Source organism: Cervus elaphus, chromosome 23 (genome assembly GCF_910594005.1).
Source record: "Cervus elaphus chromosome 23, mCerEla1.1, whole genome shotgun sequence".
Lineage (NCBI taxonomy): Eukaryota > Metazoa > Chordata > Mammalia > Artiodactyla > Cervidae > Cervus > Cervus elaphus.
This window is the reverse complement of record NC_057837.1, coordinates 16,969,556-16,991,079: the sequence shown is the minus strand read 5'-3', so window position 1 is coordinate 16,991,079 and position 21,524 is coordinate 16,969,556. Positions and strand designations below refer to the sequence as shown.

At 41.9% G+C, this 21,524-nt stretch overlaps 1 protein-coding gene across 1 annotated transcript in view; it reads right to left on the bottom strand.

The window, feature by feature from the left end:
* Positions 1 to 1,072: 1,072 nt before the first annotated feature.
* CDC123 (cell division cycle 123) overlaps positions 1,073 to 21,524 on the bottom strand; it is a 42,552-nt gene continuing 22,100 nt past the window's right edge. Inside the window, exons 7-13 of the mRNA XM_043885115.1 lie at positions 17,695 to 17,743; positions 17,248 to 17,323; positions 15,737 to 15,859; positions 14,812 to 14,840; positions 7,463 to 7,591; positions 2,366 to 2,503; positions 1,073 to 1,346 (exon numbers count right to left, since the gene is read on the bottom strand). Of these exons, the coding sequence (XP_043741050.1) occupies positions 1,320 to 1,346; positions 2,366 to 2,503; positions 7,463 to 7,591; positions 14,812 to 14,840; positions 15,737 to 15,859; positions 17,248 to 17,323; positions 17,695 to 17,743 (571 nt within the window). The 3' untranslated portion in view covers positions 1,073 to 1,319. The remainder of the gene's footprint in view (positions 1,347 to 2,365; positions 2,504 to 7,462; positions 7,592 to 14,811; positions 14,841 to 15,736; positions 15,860 to 17,247; positions 17,324 to 17,694; positions 17,744 to 21,524) is intronic.

Sequence of the window (21,524 nt, the reverse complement as noted above, 5' to 3'; positions counted from 1 at the left end):
CCAGGGATCAAACTCCGGACTCCTGCATTGGGAGCTCAAAGTCTCAGCCACTGGACCACAGTCATAGTCAGGGAACAATGCTCCTGTAAACCTCCACCAAACAAATGTTATTCTCGGTTCTGACAAGAAAGGACATGGTCCCCAGGCACAACTGTCACCCTCCGAGATCCAGTCCTGGCTGAAACGAGATCTCATCTGGTGGCTCCCTCAGGGCCTGTCCAACCGTCATTCCTGAGGGAGCCAGCCGCCCAGGGCCCAACCAGTCCTCAGACCACTCTATAGCAGGGGAAGGAAGGACCGTAGGTTCCTCAGACAGTTACCCGTACAGATGGCTGCTTCCGTGAGGTCGCAGAGGCAGAGATGGGGGTGATAGCTGCTGCTGCCTCAAGGCCTGGGCCCAGCCAGTGAGCAGCCTTGGTGAGGGCTCTGGAACCTGCAGGACACGGCCCGGCCTGTTTCCTGGGCCATCAGCTCACCTGCTGGCTGGAGGCCAGGTGAGCTGGAGCGATCCAAGGAAGAAGGCCAGGATTCACCTACCTTACTCTCCACCTGATGATCACCACGCTGCCAATCGTTAGCTGAGCTGGACCCCTAACAGTCGCTCACTGACAGTTGCTCGGTTGGGGGAGGGGCCCACTGAAGCATGGACCAATGGCTGAGCAGGACCACTAACGGTTTTCACTGACAGTTGCTCAGTTGGGGGAGGGGCCTACTGTAGCGTGGACCAATGGCTGAGCAGGACCACTAAGGGTTGCTCACTGACAGTTGCTCTCTTGGGGGAGGGGTCATTGTGGCACCAACCAATGGCTGACCGACCATAAATGGTCTTATAGAACCTGCTGCCTGGTAACAGGGTGGGGCTCTTTATCTCCTGCAGCAATGGCCATGTACTAAGGGTTGTACACGGCTGTGTTACATTACATAGGGTTCTATTTTTTTTCAGTGGAACAGTAATGATTAAGAAGGAGCTGGATAACAACGATAAACTTGCCCAGATACAGTGACAGATGTTAAAAAAATAGCCACAAGAAACAGAGATACCTCTAAATAGACTGAGCCAAAGAACAAGGTATTTTATAGAAAGTATTTTATCATCAGAACAGGATAGCTTCCTGTTTAAGATCTATTTATTGTGTTATTTTTACAAGTAGCAAAGTCCCTCCATTTACCTCAGCTTTATACATGAATATAAAAAGCTACTGATGTCCACGCCCCCCACCCCCCGACCGGGTTAATAGGAGCTTGTGGACTCTTCCTGGCCTTCTTCAGAAGCAGCTGTGGTTTCCTCTGTGACTTGGCCTGGAACTCTTGCATGCTGATCAGTCATCCTCTTGCTGACTCCTTTTCTGTCACAGGAAACCAAGATACATTACAACAGCACATTCTAATTTGTTCAGCCAAGATTGCTTTTTCTGTCAGCAAGTATAATTTCCTAGAGGCCGCTGGCAAAAGATGTGGTTGAAAATTATCAATGGAAAAATATGCCTTAAGTAGTTCATTAAAGTAGTTTATCATTTTGGCTCCTGGGCACATTATCCTCAAGACATTTGAATATTTTCTCCTTTTTCTTCTTTATGCGCAAATACTCCTACATAGAAACATAAATACTCACATTCCCCCCAGAGTACCTACAGCAGAGATCTGATTCGCTCTCAGGCCAGTTGACCCTTAAACAACAAGGGTCTGAACTGCACAGGCCATTTTCATGCTGATTTTTTTCAGCAGTAAATACTCCGGTACTGAGGACCCACTGCTGGTAAAATCCGTGGATAAAGAACCATGAATGTGAAGTGCTCACTATAAATTATACGTGGATTTTTCCCTGGCTGTTTGAGGGCCAATTATATATACTTTCCTCAAGATTACAAGTGTTATGAAAATTACTCAAAAGCATATATTGTGCTGTGTGCTGTGCTAGGTCACTTCAACTGTGTCCGACTCTTTGCCACCCTATGGACTGTAGCCCGCCAGGCTCCTCTGTCCACAGGATTCTGCAGGCAAGAATATGGAGTGGGTTGCTATGCCCTTCTGCAAGAGACCTCTTCCACCCAGGGATCAAACTGGCGTCTCTTGCGGCTCCTGCATTGGCAGGCGGGTTCTTTATCACTAGCGCCACCTGGGAAGCCCCAGGAGCATGTACTCAAAAGCACACACATATATAAGTATTTTCTATCATTTTTATCAATAAATTATTTTTTCAGTGTACTTGATGTATATCATTATGAAATGACCTAACTCAGTAATTCTGCCCCTTTAATTCCCAATCATCATACAGAAATCTATGTGGAATATGACTAAAATGAAATATTAAAGAATCAATTTGAAAGTGGAGATGGCCAGCATACTAAGTACATATAAATGTTACCAGTTTAAGAAAATCGATGAGTTTGTGAGCATCTTCGCCCGTCGACAGGTCCACAAAGTCCTTGGGCAGCCGGTAGCTCAGGTAGGGACTCGGCTGGACTGTGACCTCACTGTTGGTACAACGGAATGCCGGAGCGTCCTTCATGAAAGAAGAAAAAGGAGGAGCAGAAGTTGGTGAGAAAGTTTTCTTTTAAAAGTCAATTCTTCAAACTGAAAAAGATCCTGGTGTAGAATTTTCAACTCCTGTTCTGTACTAGGGAGAAAAGAAAATCAGATTCCTAAGTGAAAGAAAGCACCAAGGTTGTTTTTTTTTTTTAAAAAAACTTCCACCATGTTCACAAGAAAATACACATCTAAGGTATCAGAAGACAAGAGACCCTGGGGGGCAGGGCTAGGTGGTCCCGAGCGGTGGCTGCACAGCTGCTGTAGCTGTGAAGGGCTGAGGGTGGGGGGTCTCTCTAGGCTTGAGGCTGCCTCAGGCAGTCCCACACAGGCCAGCATGCTTTATAAACTCTGTCACTTTCCATGGGTACACTGCTGGAAATTACTGCCTTAAGAGAATAAAGCTAACAGTGAGGGCAAAGGAGAGCCCCAAACCACTAACACTGTTGCACTTCTCTCACATCACTTCATGTACTCATTCACAGATTTACTCTCAGCACCAATGTAAAACTGTAAATTCAAGGGTCATATTTAACAAGTCTTCACATTCTTTATTGCACGTGCTTCGAGTCTTGCATGGAATGTTCACATATCGCCTGGTGCCAAAAAGGGTTTCAGAGTCAGAGTCATGGGTTTGGGCTTCATGGGTGGCAGATGCTGAGGTGAGGGATGGATGGTGTCCAGTGGGTGGAGACATGCCAGGAACCTGGCTGGAACAGGACAGTGAAGCCCTAGAAAGCCCATACCATAAGGTATGGCCATACGTTATGACAGACAGCCCAGCCATGGTTCAGACAGTAAAGAATCCGCATGCATGCAGGAGACTCAGGCTTGATCCCTAGGTTGGGAAGATCCCCTGGAGAAGAGAATGGCAACCCACCCCGGTATTCTTTTTTTTTTTTTTTTTTGGTGCCGTGACTCGGATCCGCACCCCGGTATTCTTGCCTGGAGAATTCCATGGACAGAGGAGTCTGGTGGGCCATAGTCGATGGGGTCACAAAGAGATGGACATGACTAAGCGATGAACACACACACACATACAAAACCCCTACTGTCTGCTGGACGTTGTCCTGGGGAAGGGAGGAAAACTGGAAAACAAGAGGGTAAGCAGCCACCAAGCAAGCAAATAAACAAACAAGATCATTCCACAAAGTAAAAAGTTGTAAAAACAGGACAGCAAGGTGCTATGATAAAAGGAGATCCATGGAGATTCCTCTTGGGGGTAGGCTGGGTGGGTAGGACCTTGCTTAAGGAGGGGCCATCTGGACTGAGAACTGAAAAGTATGATGAAAGCAGCCTCGTGAGGTCTGAGAGCGAGCTCAGCTTTGGACGCAGTGGAAACAACCAGTGCAAAGACCTGAAGGCCAGGCAGGGATCTGCAGCTTTGAGGAATGGAAGGCAGGCAGGTCTCTGTGCATTGGAGGACAGGCAGGAAGGGGTGCTGAGAAAGGCAGGAGCCAGTTCCTGTTGCTCTTCTGTCATCCCTAACCTCCAGCACAAGAATGCTTACATTAAGAAGGAAGGAAGGGTGGATGGATGAATGAATGAATTTGGCTCATACAGTGAATCTTATACAACTGTTTCTATCCAGTAACTTTGTTCCTCTTGTTTAAAAATAACCTTGTGCCAAATAATTTGCATTCTTCTTCCCTGACACTCAGATTTAACAGCCCACAACTCAAAGATGCCAGCAGGGATACGATCCCTTCATTCATTAATTCAACAAACCTTAGTTGCACCTCACACTGTAACCTTACAGAAGAAGAGGGATGGGTGGGACTCCACTTCTGAAATAATTGGAGTCTGTGCATTTGAATATACACAAAAAATGCCCAGGAAACCTTAATGGTGCTAAGGGCGGCCATTTCTAGGTGGCAGGATTTCAGGTGTTACTTCTTTCTAATTCTCTCTGTGTTTTTAAATGATCACATAAAAATAAAACTATTTTGAAGAAGACAAAAAACACCCATGAGGGTATGAAATGAAGAACCAGCAGACAAGGACTACAGATGCAGTGCACTCTCATTTACTTTAAAAAGCCTCATGTTTATGTGTGCAAGCAGGTTACGCACCAAAATATAAGAGGTTCTCAAGGAGGTAGGATCATGGGTGATATTAGAATTTCCTTTAGAAGTGAGCACGTATCACTTTTATAGGCTGAAAAGAGCAATACACAGTTGTCTAAAGAAGGAGTGGCCATGAACATGAGAAAGGAGAGAGCAGCTGGGTGCAGACCGACGTGAGGGAGGCCTTGCTACTAAGACTGAAGGCATCAAAACACGGTGAACTACTTTCAGAGAAAGAAAGAGATTGGAGAAAGGAAAGAAGGCAAATAGCAGCCCCGGGAATCTGGGGAGACACAGGGCAGAGACAGGACTTGGAGGAAGGATGCAGTGAGTGTTTAGGTTTGATTACAGTTAAAGGGAGCAAATTCTCACCGATGATTCTCTCCTCCCACGAGGGGAGCTGTGAAGGTACCTGCTGAGGAGGACAGGAGTGATGGACAGAAGCTCCCAGGAGCATGGAGGGCATGGGACGGCCACTGTGGCCAGTGCAAGGGGACACTGGTAGGACAACAGAGCCTGCAGTCAAGGCCCTGGGGAAACCAGGGGTCCTGATTGAACAAACCCCTGTCCGCACAGCTGGGGAGCATCCCTCTGTCCATGTGCAGCAGCCCAGGGCTGGACCAGAATAAACAGCTGTGTGATCTAACCCACAGTCAGGACTCTCTTCAGGTGGGCAGGACACAGGGGCCAAGAAAAAGAAGAGTAACTAGAAAAGATCCTATCGGACTATCACTTCCTTAGATGAAGTGTCAGTCAGTCACTCAGCCGTGTCCGACTCTTTGTGACCCCATGGACTGCAGCATGCCAGGTTTCTCTGACCATCATCAACACCCAGAGTCTGCTCAAACTCATGTCCATCGAGTCAGTGATGCCATCCAGCCATCTCATCCTCTGTCGTCCCCTTCTCCTCCTGCCTTCAATCTTTCCCAACATCAGGGTCTTTTCCAAGGAGTCAGTTCTTCGCATCAGGTGGCCAAAGTATTGGAGTTTCAGCTTCAGCATCAGTCCTTCAAATGAATATTCAGGACTGATTTCCTTTAGAATGGACTGCTTGGATCTCCTTGCAGTCCAAGGGACTTTCAAGAGTCTTCTCCAACACCACAGTTCAAAAGCATCAATTCTTTGGTGCTCAGCTTTCTTTACAGTCCAACTCTCCATACATGACTACTAGAAAAACCACAGTTTTGACTAGATAGACCTTTGTCAGCCAAGTAATGTCTCTGCTTTTTAATACGCTTTCTAGGTTGGTCATAGCTTTTCTTCCAGGGAGCAAGTGTCTTTTAATTTCAGGGCTGCAGTCACCATCTGCAGTGATTTTGGAGCCCAAGAAAATAAAGTCTGTCATTGTTTCCATTGTTTCCCCATCTATTTGCCATGAACTGATGGGATCGGATGCCATGATCTTCATTTTTTGAATGTTCAGTTTTAAGTCAACTTTTTCACGCTCCTCTTTCATTCCATCAAGAGGCTCTTTAGTTCTTCTTTGCTTTCTGCCATAAGGGTGGTATCATCTGCATATCTAAGGTTATTGATATTTCTCCTGGCAATCTTGATTCCAGCTTGCAATTCATCCAGCCTAGCACTTCTCATGATGTACCCTGCATATAAGTTAAATAAGCAGGGTGACAACATACAGCCTTGACATACTCCTTTTCCTATTTGGAACCAGTCTGTTGTTCCATGTCCAGTTCTAACTGTCACTTCTTGACCTGCATACAGATTTCTCAAGAGGCAGGCAAGGTGGTCTGGTGTTCCCATCTCTTGAAGAATTTTCCAGTTTGTTGTGATCCACACAGTCAAATGCTTTGGCGTAATCAATAAAGCAGAAGTAGATGTTTTTCTGGAATTCTCCTGCTTTTCCGATGATCCAACAGATGTTGACAATTTGATCTCTGGTTCCTTTGCCTTTTCTAAATTTAGCCTGAACATCTGGAAGGTCATAGTTCACATAACTGTTGAAGCCTGGCTTGGAGAATTTTGAGCATTGCTTTGCTAGTGTGTGAGATAAGTGCAACTGTGCGGTAGTTTGAGCATTCTTTGGTATTGCCTTTCTTTGGGATTGGAATGAAAACTGACCTTTTCCAGTCCTGTGGCCACTGCTGAGTTTTCCAAACTTGCTGGCATACTGAGTGCAGCACTTTCACAGCATCATCTTTTAGCATTTTAAATAGCTTAACTGGAATTCCATCACCTCCAATAGCTTTGTTCATAGTGATGCTTCCTAAGGCCCACTTGACTTCGTACTCTAGGATGTCTGACTCTGGGTGAGTGATCACACCATTGTGGTTATCTGGGTCATGAAGATTTTTTTTGTATAGTTCTGTGTATTCTTGCCACCTCTTCTTAATATCTTCTGCTTCTGTTAGGTCCATACCATTTCTGTCCTTTATTGTGTCCATCGTTGCATGAAATGTTCCCTTGGTATCTTTAGTTTTCTTGAAGAGATACCTAGTCTTTCCCATTCTATTGTTTCCCTCTATTTCTTTGCCTTGATCACCGAGGAAGGCTTTCTTATCTCTCCTTGTTACTCTTTGGAGCTCTGCACTCAAATGGATATATCTTTCCTTTTCTCCTTTGCCTTTAGCTTCTCTTCTTTTCTCAACTACTTGTAAGGCCTCCTCAGACAACCATTTTGCCTTTTTGCATTTCTTTTTCTTGGGGATTGTTTTGATCACTGCCTCCTCTACCATGTCACAAACCTCCATCCATAGTGAATGATGAAGTGAATAAATCACAGAGCACACACACTCTTCTTGATCACCACTGCGGGCAAGGATCTACAAGCTAATCTGTGTCAGGTGCCTGGAGACCCAGCAGGCAATTCCTCAGGGGACCAAAAGGTTTCCTGGGGACCTTTCTGATCTTCTTACCTGCTCCAGAGCTTCTCCTTCACTGAAGTCACCCTTTAGGTTTGTTCCAGATAAGAGTTCATCCCAAGTAAACAGCAGTGAATCTGTGACTTCACCAAATGGATTAAAATCAATCAGCCACACCTTCCCCTGCAGAATAGAAAGAAAGCCCAGTAAGGATAAAATCAAGTCTGTAAGCTGGCTTATAATAAAGATCATCTCGTTTTTACCCAAAATCATCTTATTTCATCTCAAAAATCGTATCACTGATTTCAAAAGATAGTTCCTCCAGGCCCCATCTGTGAAGGGCTGCCTGTCTAAGTGCAGTGGGCACAGAGCCCCAGGAAGTCCACCCAAGAACGCAGAGAGGAGACGGAAAAGAAAGCCCGACAAACACATGCATGCCGACTTCTGCTTTCAATCAATTTTACATCAAAAACTGAAGTGAGCAGTGGAAGAAAATGCTCTGTTTTGCTCTGAAGATTCTGAAATTATTCAGGTGTCTATCGTGGTTCATGGATTACAAAGAATAATGCTAGTTAAATGCCAATGATCTATTTTTACTTTTTATATGAAATATACAAATTCTGGGGGGCAATAGTAGCAGTGGTGCCTCTTACAACCTTATGTAAGATCCTTGAACATCCTCATCAATGTTGCCATCATGTTTAACACTGCCAGTATATTTTCTCAAAGTCTGTTTACTTAAAATTGTATGGAATAATGTAGTAAGTAATAAAACCCAAGCAGGCAGAAGGGAAATCTCACAAAGTGGTCCCACCAAAGCAGCATCACTGGAATGCTCTCACGGGTTCTTTAATGATCTTTCAGGAGGCGGCCAGCAGTTCTCAGCACCAGCCCCCACCTCTGAGAGGCTGCTGCAAAGGTTTGAATTTTTTAAAGCTTACTAAAGATGTAAGACAGGGCTTCCCCAATGGCTCAGCAGGTAAAGAATCTGCCTGCAACGCAGGCAACACTGCACTGCAGTGGAGACTCAGGTTCAATCCCTGGGTGGGGAAGATCCCCGGAGGAAGGCATGGCAACACATTCCAGAATTCTTGCCTGGAGAATCCCATGGACAGAGGAGCCTGGCAAGCTACATAGTCCAAAGGGTCGCAGAAGAATCGAACATGACTGAGCAAAGACGTAAGAAAATGCTCGGCTGTCTTTCATTGCAATGTACTGGATTGGCCAGAAAGTTTGGGTTTTCCATACCCTCTTATAGACAAACCTGAATGAGCTTTTTGGCCAAGCCAATAATAACTGTTTTCTCTGCATGATAGAGCTTGATGGCACATGGAAGGGAAATGCAAAATAAAAACAAATCAACCTTTCTAAGAAACTGCCATCTTCTCCTCTTCTGAGCAGTGATGGCCAGTGTGACAGATTTCGGCCTCAGGGAAGGAACACCTCTGGCCCAGCCAGACGAAGTTTGCAAGTGGCAAAGTGCTGACATAAAGGAGCTGGGGAGCCTGTGAAATCCTGCCAGGAAATTAACACCAACACATTTGATCATGGGGATGTATGTGACATTTACTAGATAAATGTTTCCTTGCAACTTTTATTTTTGCTCCTCTTGACTTTTCTCACTGAGACACTCAACATAATTGCACCCTTCTGTTGGTAGTTTTTTTTCTGTAAATATGTAGCAATCATGTCTTGGGTGGACATGAGTGTGTAGAATGACAAATGCCTAAGGAGCTAGACTGCTGAGCCAGCATTACTAATCTAGCATTGTTTCTCATCTGTTTTCAAGGAAAAGTTTAAGAAAGACAGAGCATTTTATTAGGACTGGCTGCAAACTAGAAAGTTCAAAGTGGCAAAGAACCACTATGGGAAGTTTCTACCATGCACCATTTGGCCATGTTTCCTGGTTCACACAATCCCCAGCAGCAATCCTGCCTACAATTCCTTCTTGCCACTTGAGTTATATTCTCACTTCAACTTGGTGCCTGTTCCTCCTCGCTTCTCTGACTGTGTGAAATCATGTCCGCTGTCAACCCATTCCTTGGTATGACAGCAGCTTTGCTTCTTTCGGTGATTACTCGAGATGTCTCTAATAAGCTGTATGTTATTTTAACAAAATGAGTATTTTCTAAACTCTGAACCCTTTTAACTTGAATTTTTATAACCAGTAAAATCATCTCATTATCAAAAGAAAAAAGGAAAAAAACTATTGCATCTGTTAGTATCAGAATATTTAGCTCTATAAACTAGAAGTATGCCACACTGTTAAAAAAAAAAAAAAATCACCGCTGTTAGGACTGACAGCTGGCAGAATGTGTTCTGTAGTTTGGAAGCCATCCTCTAGTTTAAAGAAAAACAGACCAGCTGGAATCAGGCATAAAACCATCAAGATGAGGTTTTTACACCCATAACACGTTTTTTATGTCACACCTCAGGAACAAGACATCCTGAGAAACTCCGTTTTTAGGCAACCTATCAAGTAGGAGTGGTCACGCCGACCTTCCTAATACCTACCAATGGACCTACCCCCACTCCCCCAACATCCACCTAAACAAAACTCTGCACCACACAGTGCTACGCATGGGGGCATAAAGGTCAGTAACAGAGAGTCTGCTCCCTGAAAGAGCTCTGTCCAGACCAGGACAAGTATACACACGTGTACACCGGTACACATTCACCACAGCACAGTGCGTAAAAGACTAGAAACAAGCTAAGCATTCATCCACAGGAAGTGATTCACCAAACCATACAGCACATCCACATAATCAAATACTGTGTCCTTTAAGAAACCAGAAAGTCCTCTAAGATACACTGCTTTTAAAAAGTATAAAAAGCAATAATAATAAATAATAAAAAGTATAAAAAGCAAGGAGCAAGTGCATTATCATATGCTAACCCTTGTGTTAGTAAACAAAGCTAGTGGAGGTGATGGAATTCCAGTTAAGCTATTTCAAACCCTAAAAGATGATGCTGTGAAAGTGCTCCACTCAATATGCCAGCAAATTTGGAAAACTCAGCAGTGGCCACAGGACTGGAAAAGGTCACTTTTCATTCCAATCCCAAAGAAAGGCAATGCCAAAGAATGTTCAAACTACTGCACAACTGCACTCATCTCACATGCTAGCAAAGTAATGCTCAAAATTCTCCAAGTCAGGCTTCAACAGTATGTGAACTGTGAACTTCCAGATGTTCAATCTGGATTTAGAAAAGGCAGAGGAACCAGAGATCAAATTGCCAACATCCGTTGGATCACTGAAAAAGCAAGAGAATTCCAGAAAAACATCTACTTCTGCTTTATTGACTATGCCAAAGCCTTTGACTGCATGGATCACAACAAACTGGAAAATTCTTCAAGAGATGGGAATACCAGACAGACCACCTGACCTGCCTCTTGAGAAATATGTATGCATGTCAAGAAGCAACAGTTAGAACTGGACATGGAACAACAGACTGGTTCCAAAGAGGAAAAGGAGTATGTCAAGGCTGTATATTGTCACCCTGGTTATTTAACTTATATGCAGAGTACATCATAAGAAACATTGGGCTGGATGAAACACAAGCCGGAATCAAGATTGCTGGGAGAACTATCAATAACCTCAGATATGCAGATGACACCACCCTTACGGCAGAAAGCAAAGAAGAACTAAAGAGCCTCTTGATGAAAGTGAAAGAGGAAAAGTGAAAAAGCTGGCTTAAAACTCAACATTCAAAAAATGAAGATCATGGCATCCGGTCCCATCACTTCATGGCAAATAGAGGGGGAAACAATGGAAGCAGTGACAGACTTTATTTTCTTGGGCTCCAAAATCACTGCAGATGGTGACTGCAGCCATGAAATTAAAAGACACATGCTCCTTGGAAGAAAAGCTATGACCAACCTAGAAAGCGTATTAAAAAGCAGACATTACTTTGCCAACAAAGGTCTATCTAGTCAAAGCTGTGGTTTTTCTAGTAGTCATGTATGGATGTGAGAGTTGGACTATAAAGAAAGCTGAGCGTTGAAGAATTGATGCTTTTGAACTGTGGTGTTGGAGAAGACTCTTGAGAGTTTCTTGGACTGCAAGGAGATCCAAGCAGTCCATCCTAAAGGAAATCAGTCCTGAATATTCACTGGAGGGACTGATGCTGAAACTGAAGCTCCAATACTTTGGCCACCTGATCCAAGAACTGACTCATTGGAAAAGACCCTGATGTTGGGAAGGATTGAAGGCAGGAGGAGAAGGGGACGATAGAGGATGAGATGGCTGGATGGCATCACTGACTCAATGGACATGAGTTTGAGCAGGCTCTGGGTGTTGGTGATGGACAGAGAAACCTGGTGTGCTGCAGTCCATGGGGTCATGAAGAGTCGGACACGACTGAGCGACTAAACTCAACTGAACTCTTGTGTAAAGAAAGATGGGGAAAAATAAGTATGCTGCTGGTTTTTGCATCAAGTAATACTGGAAGGATACATAAGAAATTAACAACCTAGACTGCAGAGGCGGAAGGGTTAGAATCAGACCTTCCATGTATGTTTTCACAGCAATAGCATTAACAAGCTTAGTCTAACAAACGTCTACAGAATACTTTGCATGTTAAATATTGTACTTTCTTTCTCAATCATACATAAAACAGAACCAGAAAAGTGACTAGGCTGCAGATTCATTCTGAACAATATCAAAGTCTCTAGATCATATTTATCCCAAAAAGCAACAAAATTAATAACAAGAAAATAACCATGACCAAAAGGAATACATAAGGGGACCCGAATCACTTTTCAAATATCTAAAGCAGTTACTCTAAACTCTAGTTATGAACTGTCCTCACTTGTGGAGCTTCTTCATACACGTTCCAAGGCCTCGTCCCAGACCTCCTGCATGGGGGCAGGGTCATGGCTCTGACACGGAGAGTGGTTAGACTCTCTCGGCACTGAGTCCTCCTGCCCAGCAACTGCTCTGACACAGACATGCAGGGTCACCAAGCCCAGACACACTCCACTTGTACTTCAGATCAGAGGTCACCATAAAAAGTTAGTTTTCTCCCAAGAATAGCCATAAATCCTGCATTCCCAACAGTGTCTGAGATGGTGACTCAAGTGCCATTGATTGAAAGCAAATGAGTTTCACATCACGGCCGGCATCTCTTCTCAGAAACTGTCAGGATGTTTACACTGGCCTGGTTCCCACTTTAAAGGCACGCAACTGCTTTTGGTGCTGTCAGATCACAGCCGCAATCACTTATATCCATGTCCCACATCACTTAAGACATTCATATAACTGTCTCACTAAGTCACACACCTGCACTGACCTGCTGGCCCTTCTGAACCACAGCAGACCTGGACATGTGAGGCACCCTGGCAGATCCTGAATGTTCAAATGCCATTAAGGAGAGCTGCGTTAGAACATAATGGCTTCAGACTGAACATCTGTAAGATGGGAACAAACAGCACATACCCGACAGGGTTGCATGGACTAAGGGAGACAATGAATTAAATAAGAGTCAAGCTCTTCTGAGCTGCACATTCAGGACAATGGGCTCAGTTTCCTCCCTTACTGATTGGATCCAGGCCAATCCTGGAACGCTTTAGTCTCAAAGGTAAGCTCCATGATGGTCTCGAGATCACCCGGATGGAAGCTGCTAGTTAGAAGCACAGCATCTAACACCCGACAGGTTCTCAATAAACCGCAGTCTGTGAGTGACTGGACGTGGCTGGCATGTGACTGTTAGAAGCTGAGATTGGCCTTGAGCCCTGGGGGCCCAGCAGCTCAGGTTCCTGTCCGCTCCACCCTGCCAGCTCCCCATCCTTTCTTTAAGGTTTGCTTCCAACTCTGCCAAGTAGCATCCCTCTTCTGTACCACATATTAATTTATAGGTCCTCTTTCTTTCTCTTTTTTAGTAGCTCCTCTTTCTAATTCTTAACAGATGCCATCAACCTTCAAGACAGACAGGTGAAAACAGAGTACGTGATACCTTTGGCTTGAAAGAGGTGAGTGAATGGTTAGCAGTTACCTTGGGTCATGAACATATGGGCCCCATCCTTTTGTCTAAGAAATAATTGAAAGGTATCACAAGCACCACTACAATGAGGTGATACGAGTGTGGAGAGGGAAGGAGAAAAATTTGAGCGATGCTGAGGAAATATATGGGTCACATATTTAGAAAACATACCTGCTGTCCTCTTAAGAGCTAAGTTGCTAAAGCACTGTCACAGGACACCTAGTGACACAAATTTCTCTGAAATGATTGCATGTCTTGATAGTAAATCCTGCTGCAGAGATTTCACTAGGTCAGGTTCTTGTTTATTACAGAAGTTTCCATCACTTTAAGATCACAAAATAAATACAAACTACTCAATTCCTCATCTTCATGAAAGAAAGTGAAAGTGTTAGTTGCTCAGTTGTGTCTGACTCCTTGTGACCCTACGGATTACAGCCCACCAGGCCTCTCTGTCCATGGGATTCTCCAGGTAAGAATACCAGAGTGGGTTGCCATTCCCTTCTCCAGGGGATCATCCCAACCCAGGGACTGAACCAAGGTCTCCTGCATTGCAGGCAGATTCTTAACTGTCTGAGCCACCAGACTCAAATCATGCTAAGCGTCTTTCAGGTAACCAAAAATAATTATCTAAATAGCCAATGACACGTTCCTGGCCACATTGAAGAGTGAAAACTGAACTGTTTTTTAAGCAGGCCCAGACTCCCGACGAAAGAGGAAAGGAGGGGGGACACAGGGTGGCCTTAGCCATCTGTTAATAACTCCTGAACTTGTCATGTAATGATGGGAGATATCATGTCTCCTAGTGTTAAGGATATTTTAAGGGGACAGTCTTGACCACTGTGAATTTCAATCACCTTAGTTGCCTTGGGAAAACATTTTTTGAGCAGTGAGCCCTTGACATAGAGAATGCCTATGTATTTCAGTTCAGTTCAGTTCAGCCGCTCAGTCGTGTCTGACTCTTTGCGACCCCATGAATTGCAGCACGCCAGGCCTCCCTGTCCATCACCAACTCCCGGAGTTTACTCAAACTCATGCCCATCGAGTCGGTGATGCCATCCAGCCATCTCATCCTCTGTCGTCCCCCTCTCCTCCTGCCTTCAATCCCTCCCAGCATCAGGGTCTTTTCCAGTAGGTCAACTCTTCGCATGAGGTGGCCGAAGTATTGGAGTTTCAGCTTCAGCATCAGTCCTTCCAATGAACACCCAGGACTGATCTCCTTCAGGATGGACTGGTTGGATCTCCTTGCAGTCCAAGGGACTCTCAAGAGTCTTCTCCAACACCACAATTCAAAAGCATCAATTTTTCGGCACTCAGCTTTCTTTATAGTCCAACTCTCACATCCATACATGACCACTGGAAAAACCATAGCCTTGACCAGACGGACCTTTTGTATTTAGAGTATGTCAAATATCAAGTTTACTTACCCTACTGTCTCTGTATATATCGAATACAACTGCAAAGGATAAAAAACTCAGAGTTAGTAATGAACTACTATTTGCATGATCAAAGCCTCCTTTTGACAATTAAAATGCATTTTATTATAAGTTACTCAAACAGCAGGATATATTTGGCTTTGAGGACTTCATGCTTCTTCTACATCTCAAAACTTCAAACATAAAAAGGCATCCTGCAATGTTTTACTTAATGTAATTTTGCTTTCCTTTTCTCTGTCTTCAGCCATAATCCCTTATATTTAAAAATTCAAAAACATAAATGAATAAAAATTCAAACCAAACACCAACATCGTCTCAACCAATTCATCATTAGAGACAGGTGATCTGTCACAGTGAAAGGAGACCACTTACTATCTGATGGAGAATAAAATGGGTAAAACCTGCACTAGGAAAGCACAAAATCTAAGCATGCTCAGGACACAAGTCCTCCTTTTTAAAGTCAAATCTGCCACAGGGACCAAGCTTGGCAGGTAGAAAAACATCAACCATGGCAGATATAATCTGACAACGCATGAACACTCCAATATACTTTCAGTTCTTTAAAACACAAGTGATTACTTTGCAACTGGTGCTATCTGATCACTCAAATAAATTCTAGAAAAGTAGATCAGTCAACTAGCTAATTTAGTCCTAATAACAGAAGCGTTTGGTTCTCTGTAGACAGACCCTTTGAAATGTGTAGAAAATGACAGGACAGAGAAATTGTCTCAGTCTTAAAAAGGGATTCTGGTTAAATAAGGTAAAATTAACATGCAAACCCATCGCACTACCATAATATAGTAAAATGCTTAAAAACATCGTGCTTCGAATCCAGTTTTAAAATATACACTACCATGAAATGAGGTCCAGTAACATTATGCATTTCATCTCACTAGGTCAATAAAAAGATACTCACAATCTTCATCTAAGAATTTATACTGTATGTGTTTCCTGAAAAAATCTTGTATGCATCTGCAAATCTCTTCTTTTTGTTTAGAAATATGATCATAATATTGTGTGTAGTCCCTCTGAGAAATACCTGATGAGAAAATATTTTAAATTTTGTTATTACACAATATTCTTTTCAAAAACACCAAAATGTGATTTTAAAGCTCTTTTTTAGGGAACCATTAACGTAGATCAGATGAATGGAATCACACATTAGTCAGTATTTTATATAAAGCTTATCAGTTGTAAAGGTTCATAAGGCCAGGTGAGCCCTAAAATGCCATAGTGCCATGCTTACTTCAGAAACGGCAGTTATTTTTATTTAGTACAATGGGAAGAATTCAAAGTTATGAAAATGTTTGCTATGTAAAAAATGAAAGAAGCAATTTTAAACCTACCCACATAGTCATCTGCTGCTTCTTTGATTTTTCCAATGGCCTCTCTAAAAACTGGTCTTCTTTTCACTTTCTTTGGGAAAATGTTAAATACCCCTCACCACACGTCTTCCATTTTCATACTGCATTTCAGAGAAGCATCTAGAACAAGCATTTTCCTTGTTCATATATGCTATCCTTCCTTCATAAGCTCCATGTTTTAAACCATGGAAAAGTAAACATTCCTTTCTTCAGAGTGACTTGCTGACATTATTCAAAAAACACTAGAGGGAGTATTCTAAGAACTCCTTCAATCTGTCCTAGGCCTAGAAGAAAGTTCTCTACTCTGAAAGAAACACCTCGAGCTAAGTACCTCTTCTTTAGCTATACTTTGGATTTCGGTGTTTCCTTCAGGATACATAACGATACATTAAATCCAAACACACCCAGGGTACAGCAGGCAAGTTAAACGTTGACATCTCATTCAATAAATAAATAGTGTGGATCTGATTCTGTTCAAATCACACTCTTCTTGGCTGAAAGTCAATTTTACCTCATGGAAAATGTGCTTAGACAAAATAAGGGCAAATTAGCTTCAATATTTAACGTGAATAGATCACAGCAGACAAAACGATGTCTGAGAGGAAAGAAAATGGGTGGCTTTTACAGTAATGCCCTTCTCTGTTTGCATGTTTTCTCTTGCTAGGATAATAAACACCGCTTCGATATTATAAGTAAAAGTTCAAAAACTGGGCTTTTTACGATGATTAAAATCAGCCATGTACTGTGAGTAGCACTTAGGAAAGCCCCAGAGAGAGAGCAGGTACACGTATCCTAAGTGGGATCAGTACAGGCCACTCCTTTCACTGCTGGAATCCAGACAGACATGATTCATCGAGACTGTTTTCTGTGGAAACAGAATCTGGCCCTAGGACCCTTGTCAACACAGCATTCCAGAGAGTCAGTGCCCACTGGCTAGAGGCAGCATTTGAGATAAAAAGTGACTGTTACCCTTGTCTTAATTACTAAGCAATCTATTTCCATCAAAAGCTTGTCTTTTAACAATTAAAGGTTTAAAAAAAGAAAGAAAGAAAGAAAACCTTACCAATAAGCTTATTTTCCTTGACAAAACATCGGAACTCGGCCCCAGGAATTAATTCACACCATTTTCGAAGAACAAGCTGCAGACAAAGGAAAAAATGTAACACAACAATGTAAAAAGAGGATATTTACTAGTCTGATAAACAATTTTATGTGGAGACTGTGTCTTAACAATTGCCATTATCAAGTGCTTTTTTTTTTAATTTAAAGAAGGCATCATAAAATATTCTTGACATGAGATGTAGAGAACAGAGCTATGATCTATTAGTCTAACAGAACTGTTAACACTCTTCATAACAAAATGCATCTTTATCACTTATTTATCATTTTGGGAATTCTGACACAACATACAACTCAAAAGATGATAAAGTCAAATCTTATTACTGCTGGGCCATAAGTTACCCTATAATTCATATCAATTTTATCAAGATTTTAAAGAAAAGATTCTTACCTCATATTCCATACATGGATCTGGAGAATCATCAGTACAATGAATAAATCTTTGAGGGGAAAGAAAGGCAATTAAATCTTTATTTTATGGTGTCACTTTATGCAAACATATTATTTATATTTAAAGGGACAGTAAGGTTTTATGAATAACATAAATTAGGAGATTAATTCAAATTCAATAAACATTTATAAAGCACCATTCAATGTCAGGCGTTAGCCTAAGCACCCTGAATTGTTATTTCATTTGTCCTCAAAACCACCATATGAGCTACTATCATCTCTGTTTTTCTGTTAAAAAAAAGAAAAGGAAAAAGCTATAACCCAGAAGAGAGCACAGTGAGTGACCCAGCCAGGACTATAAAGCAAACTGTCTGACTCCTGACTCCAAATGAGGATGTGACGGCCCCGCGTTTTATTTCTCATTGTGCTCTTTGCAACATTAACTAGAACCAGAACCTAGTTCTCTGCTGATATTAACTCTGCCACCTAAAGCCACACAACATTCATCTAATCCTTTTCCCACATCCCATGTAAAAAACATTCCTCCATTAAATACATTGCTTCTTCCTCTAAAAATCCTCCGTTTCATTGACAGTATTTTATATTCTTTATTAAATGCCCACCTATGCCAGGGGCTGGTAAGGTACTGGAAACATTAAAATGAGGTGAGTCCCTTGTCCTTTAGGAGGTTGGTCTGGTGAGGAGAACCTAACAAGTAGACCAAGAATTTCAAAACACTCAGGCTTTAGGAATATCACAGTGGCAGTGGTGCAGAGAGCCTGGGGGAAGGGATGTTTAGCAATTTAGTTGCTAAGTCATGTCTGACTCTTTGTGACCTCATGAGCTGTAGCTGGCCAGGTTCCTCTATCCACCGGATTTCCCAGGCAAGAATACTGCAGCTGAGTTGTCATTTCCTTCTCCACAGCATCTTCCCAAGCTAGGGACTGAACCTGCATCTCCTGCATTGGCAGGTGGATTCTTTACAACCGAGCCAACTGGGAAGCCCTTACTACCATTTTAATTGTTCTAAAAATTTTTATTATTTGGTTGTGTCAGGTCTTAGAATTGCAGCATGTGGGATTTTTCACTTGAAGCAAGCAGAATCTTTAGTTGTAGCATCTAACCTCTTAGCTGTGGCATGTGGGATCTAGTTCCCTGATCAGGGATCAAACCTGGGTCCCCTGCATTGGGGGTGCAGAGTCTTCACCACTGTACCACCAGAGAAGTCCTACCATTTTAATTTTTGAAATGTGATTTTAACCATGTTGATGGTTTTTATAAATCTAATAACAGAGGATAGTACTTAATACATTACTTTATAAAGAACAGGTAGGATTAAGGTTCTATGAAGTGGCTCAGAAGGTAAAGAATCTGCCTGCAATGTGGGAAACCCAGGTTCGATCCCTGGGTTGGGAAGATCCCCTGGAGAAGGGAATGGCAACCCACTCCAGTATTCTTGCCTGGATTCCATGGACAGAGGAGCCTGGTAGGCCGCAGTCCACAGGGTCGCAAAGAGTCGGACACAACTGAGTTACTAACACACACACATACAGATTAGGGTTCTATAATATAACTGTTTTTAAAATTCTACAAGAAAACCAAAGGGAACACTTCCAAAACACAAGTCTTCATTATCTAAATTTTTTAATGCTTCTATTTTCCTACAAATACTGATTTCAACCTTTGGTTAATCCTCATTTGTTACTTTAAAATAAGTTAACATTTCAATACAAGTTTGCATCCTACAATCCTGTAACATTATTTTTTAAGTGGTGGTTGGTTTAACATTTAACATTATTTAAAAAACCTTGACTAGTTTCAGAAGGTAGACATGAAAACATATGTTTGCGTGAGATTACTGTACAAGGCTTTTTCTTGTTAAGATGACTACCCAGATGGCCAAGTACAATTTCTGAAAGGAGAGGAAAGTGTTCAGCCATTTAAATTACCATTACCATTACAATCACCATTTGGTAATTTAAGACCGAATGTGAAGGTCAACAATAACATTTTCAGGAACTCATATGAAAAACTGCAAAAAATATTGCATATGAATATTTAAATTCCTTTTATATTCTGGAAGAAGTAGGTTTAAAAAGTAAAAATGCATGAAGATGGAGTATTAGCAACACTTGAATGTTTACAATCCTTACACAAATTATCAGTCCAAAAATTACAGGTCCCAACAAAAAAAGGAAAAGAAACAAATCCTTAAATCAAGCAAGGCTGCTTACTACACTGAGAATCCTAAAGAAACAATACAAACAGAAATACAGAAGAAACAATACTAGCATGAGTATCCTAACATAAACAATAAAATGTCTTCAATCATATCAAATATAAAAATATCTGTATTATTCCCTTAATTAACTAAACCAAGAACACAGATGATCCAAAAACTTGCATCTATAATACAGGGAAAAAAAACCCTGATTCTCTCATTTCCAAAGATAAGTTTCATATTTGCCAAAAAAAAGGGCAGCACCCCAGAAATAACAGCAAGTCACTAATCAAGGAAAGCAATTTACAAAGAAAAAACATTGAATTGTTCAATCTACTTTAGCTTTTGTTTCTATGAACATAATTTAAAAGTCATGGTAAGAACTAGTATAAATTCTCAAACCCCAATTCAGCATATAATGTAAAATTATAGTAACATGTTATAAATTTGTGAGCAAAAGCAAGAAACATGTCATATACCTAACACTTCTACTGTGTTAACCAATACATTTAAATAACACCTGGAAAATTTGTCTGAATTACGAAAAAACATGAAATCACTTGTGATCACTTTGGAATTTGGGCAACTGTTACAGAATTCCGCAAGTTAGAACCGAAAGCAGCCTGGGTCCAGACTGATCAGTGTCCCGTAGAAAGGAGAAACAATGCAGGCGTCTGTTCTAGTTTCATCTCCACCCTCCAGGACTCAGGCCCTTAGAGGAAGAACTGATGAAACAAGCTTCCTGTAGCGAAATCTGCTGGCAGTTCCACAGCTGTTTCTCTCTACAAAATCTGCCTTTGCTCTCTGGTTGTTTTTAAGAACTCCTTTTGTCTCTAATGTGCTGCAGTTACACTAGTCAAATGCTGTGAGTTCTCTAGAGCGGGCCAGTCAATGCGGCAGGAAGGAAGGAAAGAGAAATCATAGAATCAGTCAACTGGGAGAACAGTTGTGAACTGACCCTGGACAACTTAGGTATTGCCTAAATCCACTGGCTGAGACCACAATTTGATTATTTTTATAAGAGAAGACATCATTATTAAAGTTTTATGGGTGGCAGTACACAAAATCACGAATACTTTAAAGTGGAAGACAGCCTAGCTATTTACTACAGCACAATCCTCATTCGTAAGCTTCCCTTAAAACACTGGAAGATTACAACGTTATACGTCACAGAAAACAAGCCTTTAATGTCAGAAACAAAAGAGAAAAACATAGCACCCACGGAAAATTAAGCACCAAAGTTGTAGTGCTGAAGATTTTACTGCTCGTCAGGATCCAAAATAAGAGTTTAGGTACAGAAATTCCATTTCTTTTGGTCTCACTGGTGGTGGAAAAGCAAAGACAAAAAATGTTACTGAATTAAGGGAGACTGGGTGTGTTCATTCAAATTATCATAAATTCTTCTTCAAAAAGAGATTAAAAATGCTATCAAAAATTGTACAATCTAACACATTGTAAATGAGCTACACTTCAATTAAAAGTATACAAAAAAATTAAAGTGATATAAAGTGGAAAAATTGTCACCTAAACCAGTTCAGTTCAGTCGCTCAGTCGTGTCTGACTCTCTGCGACCCCATGAACTTGCAGCATGCCAGGCTCCCTGTCCATCA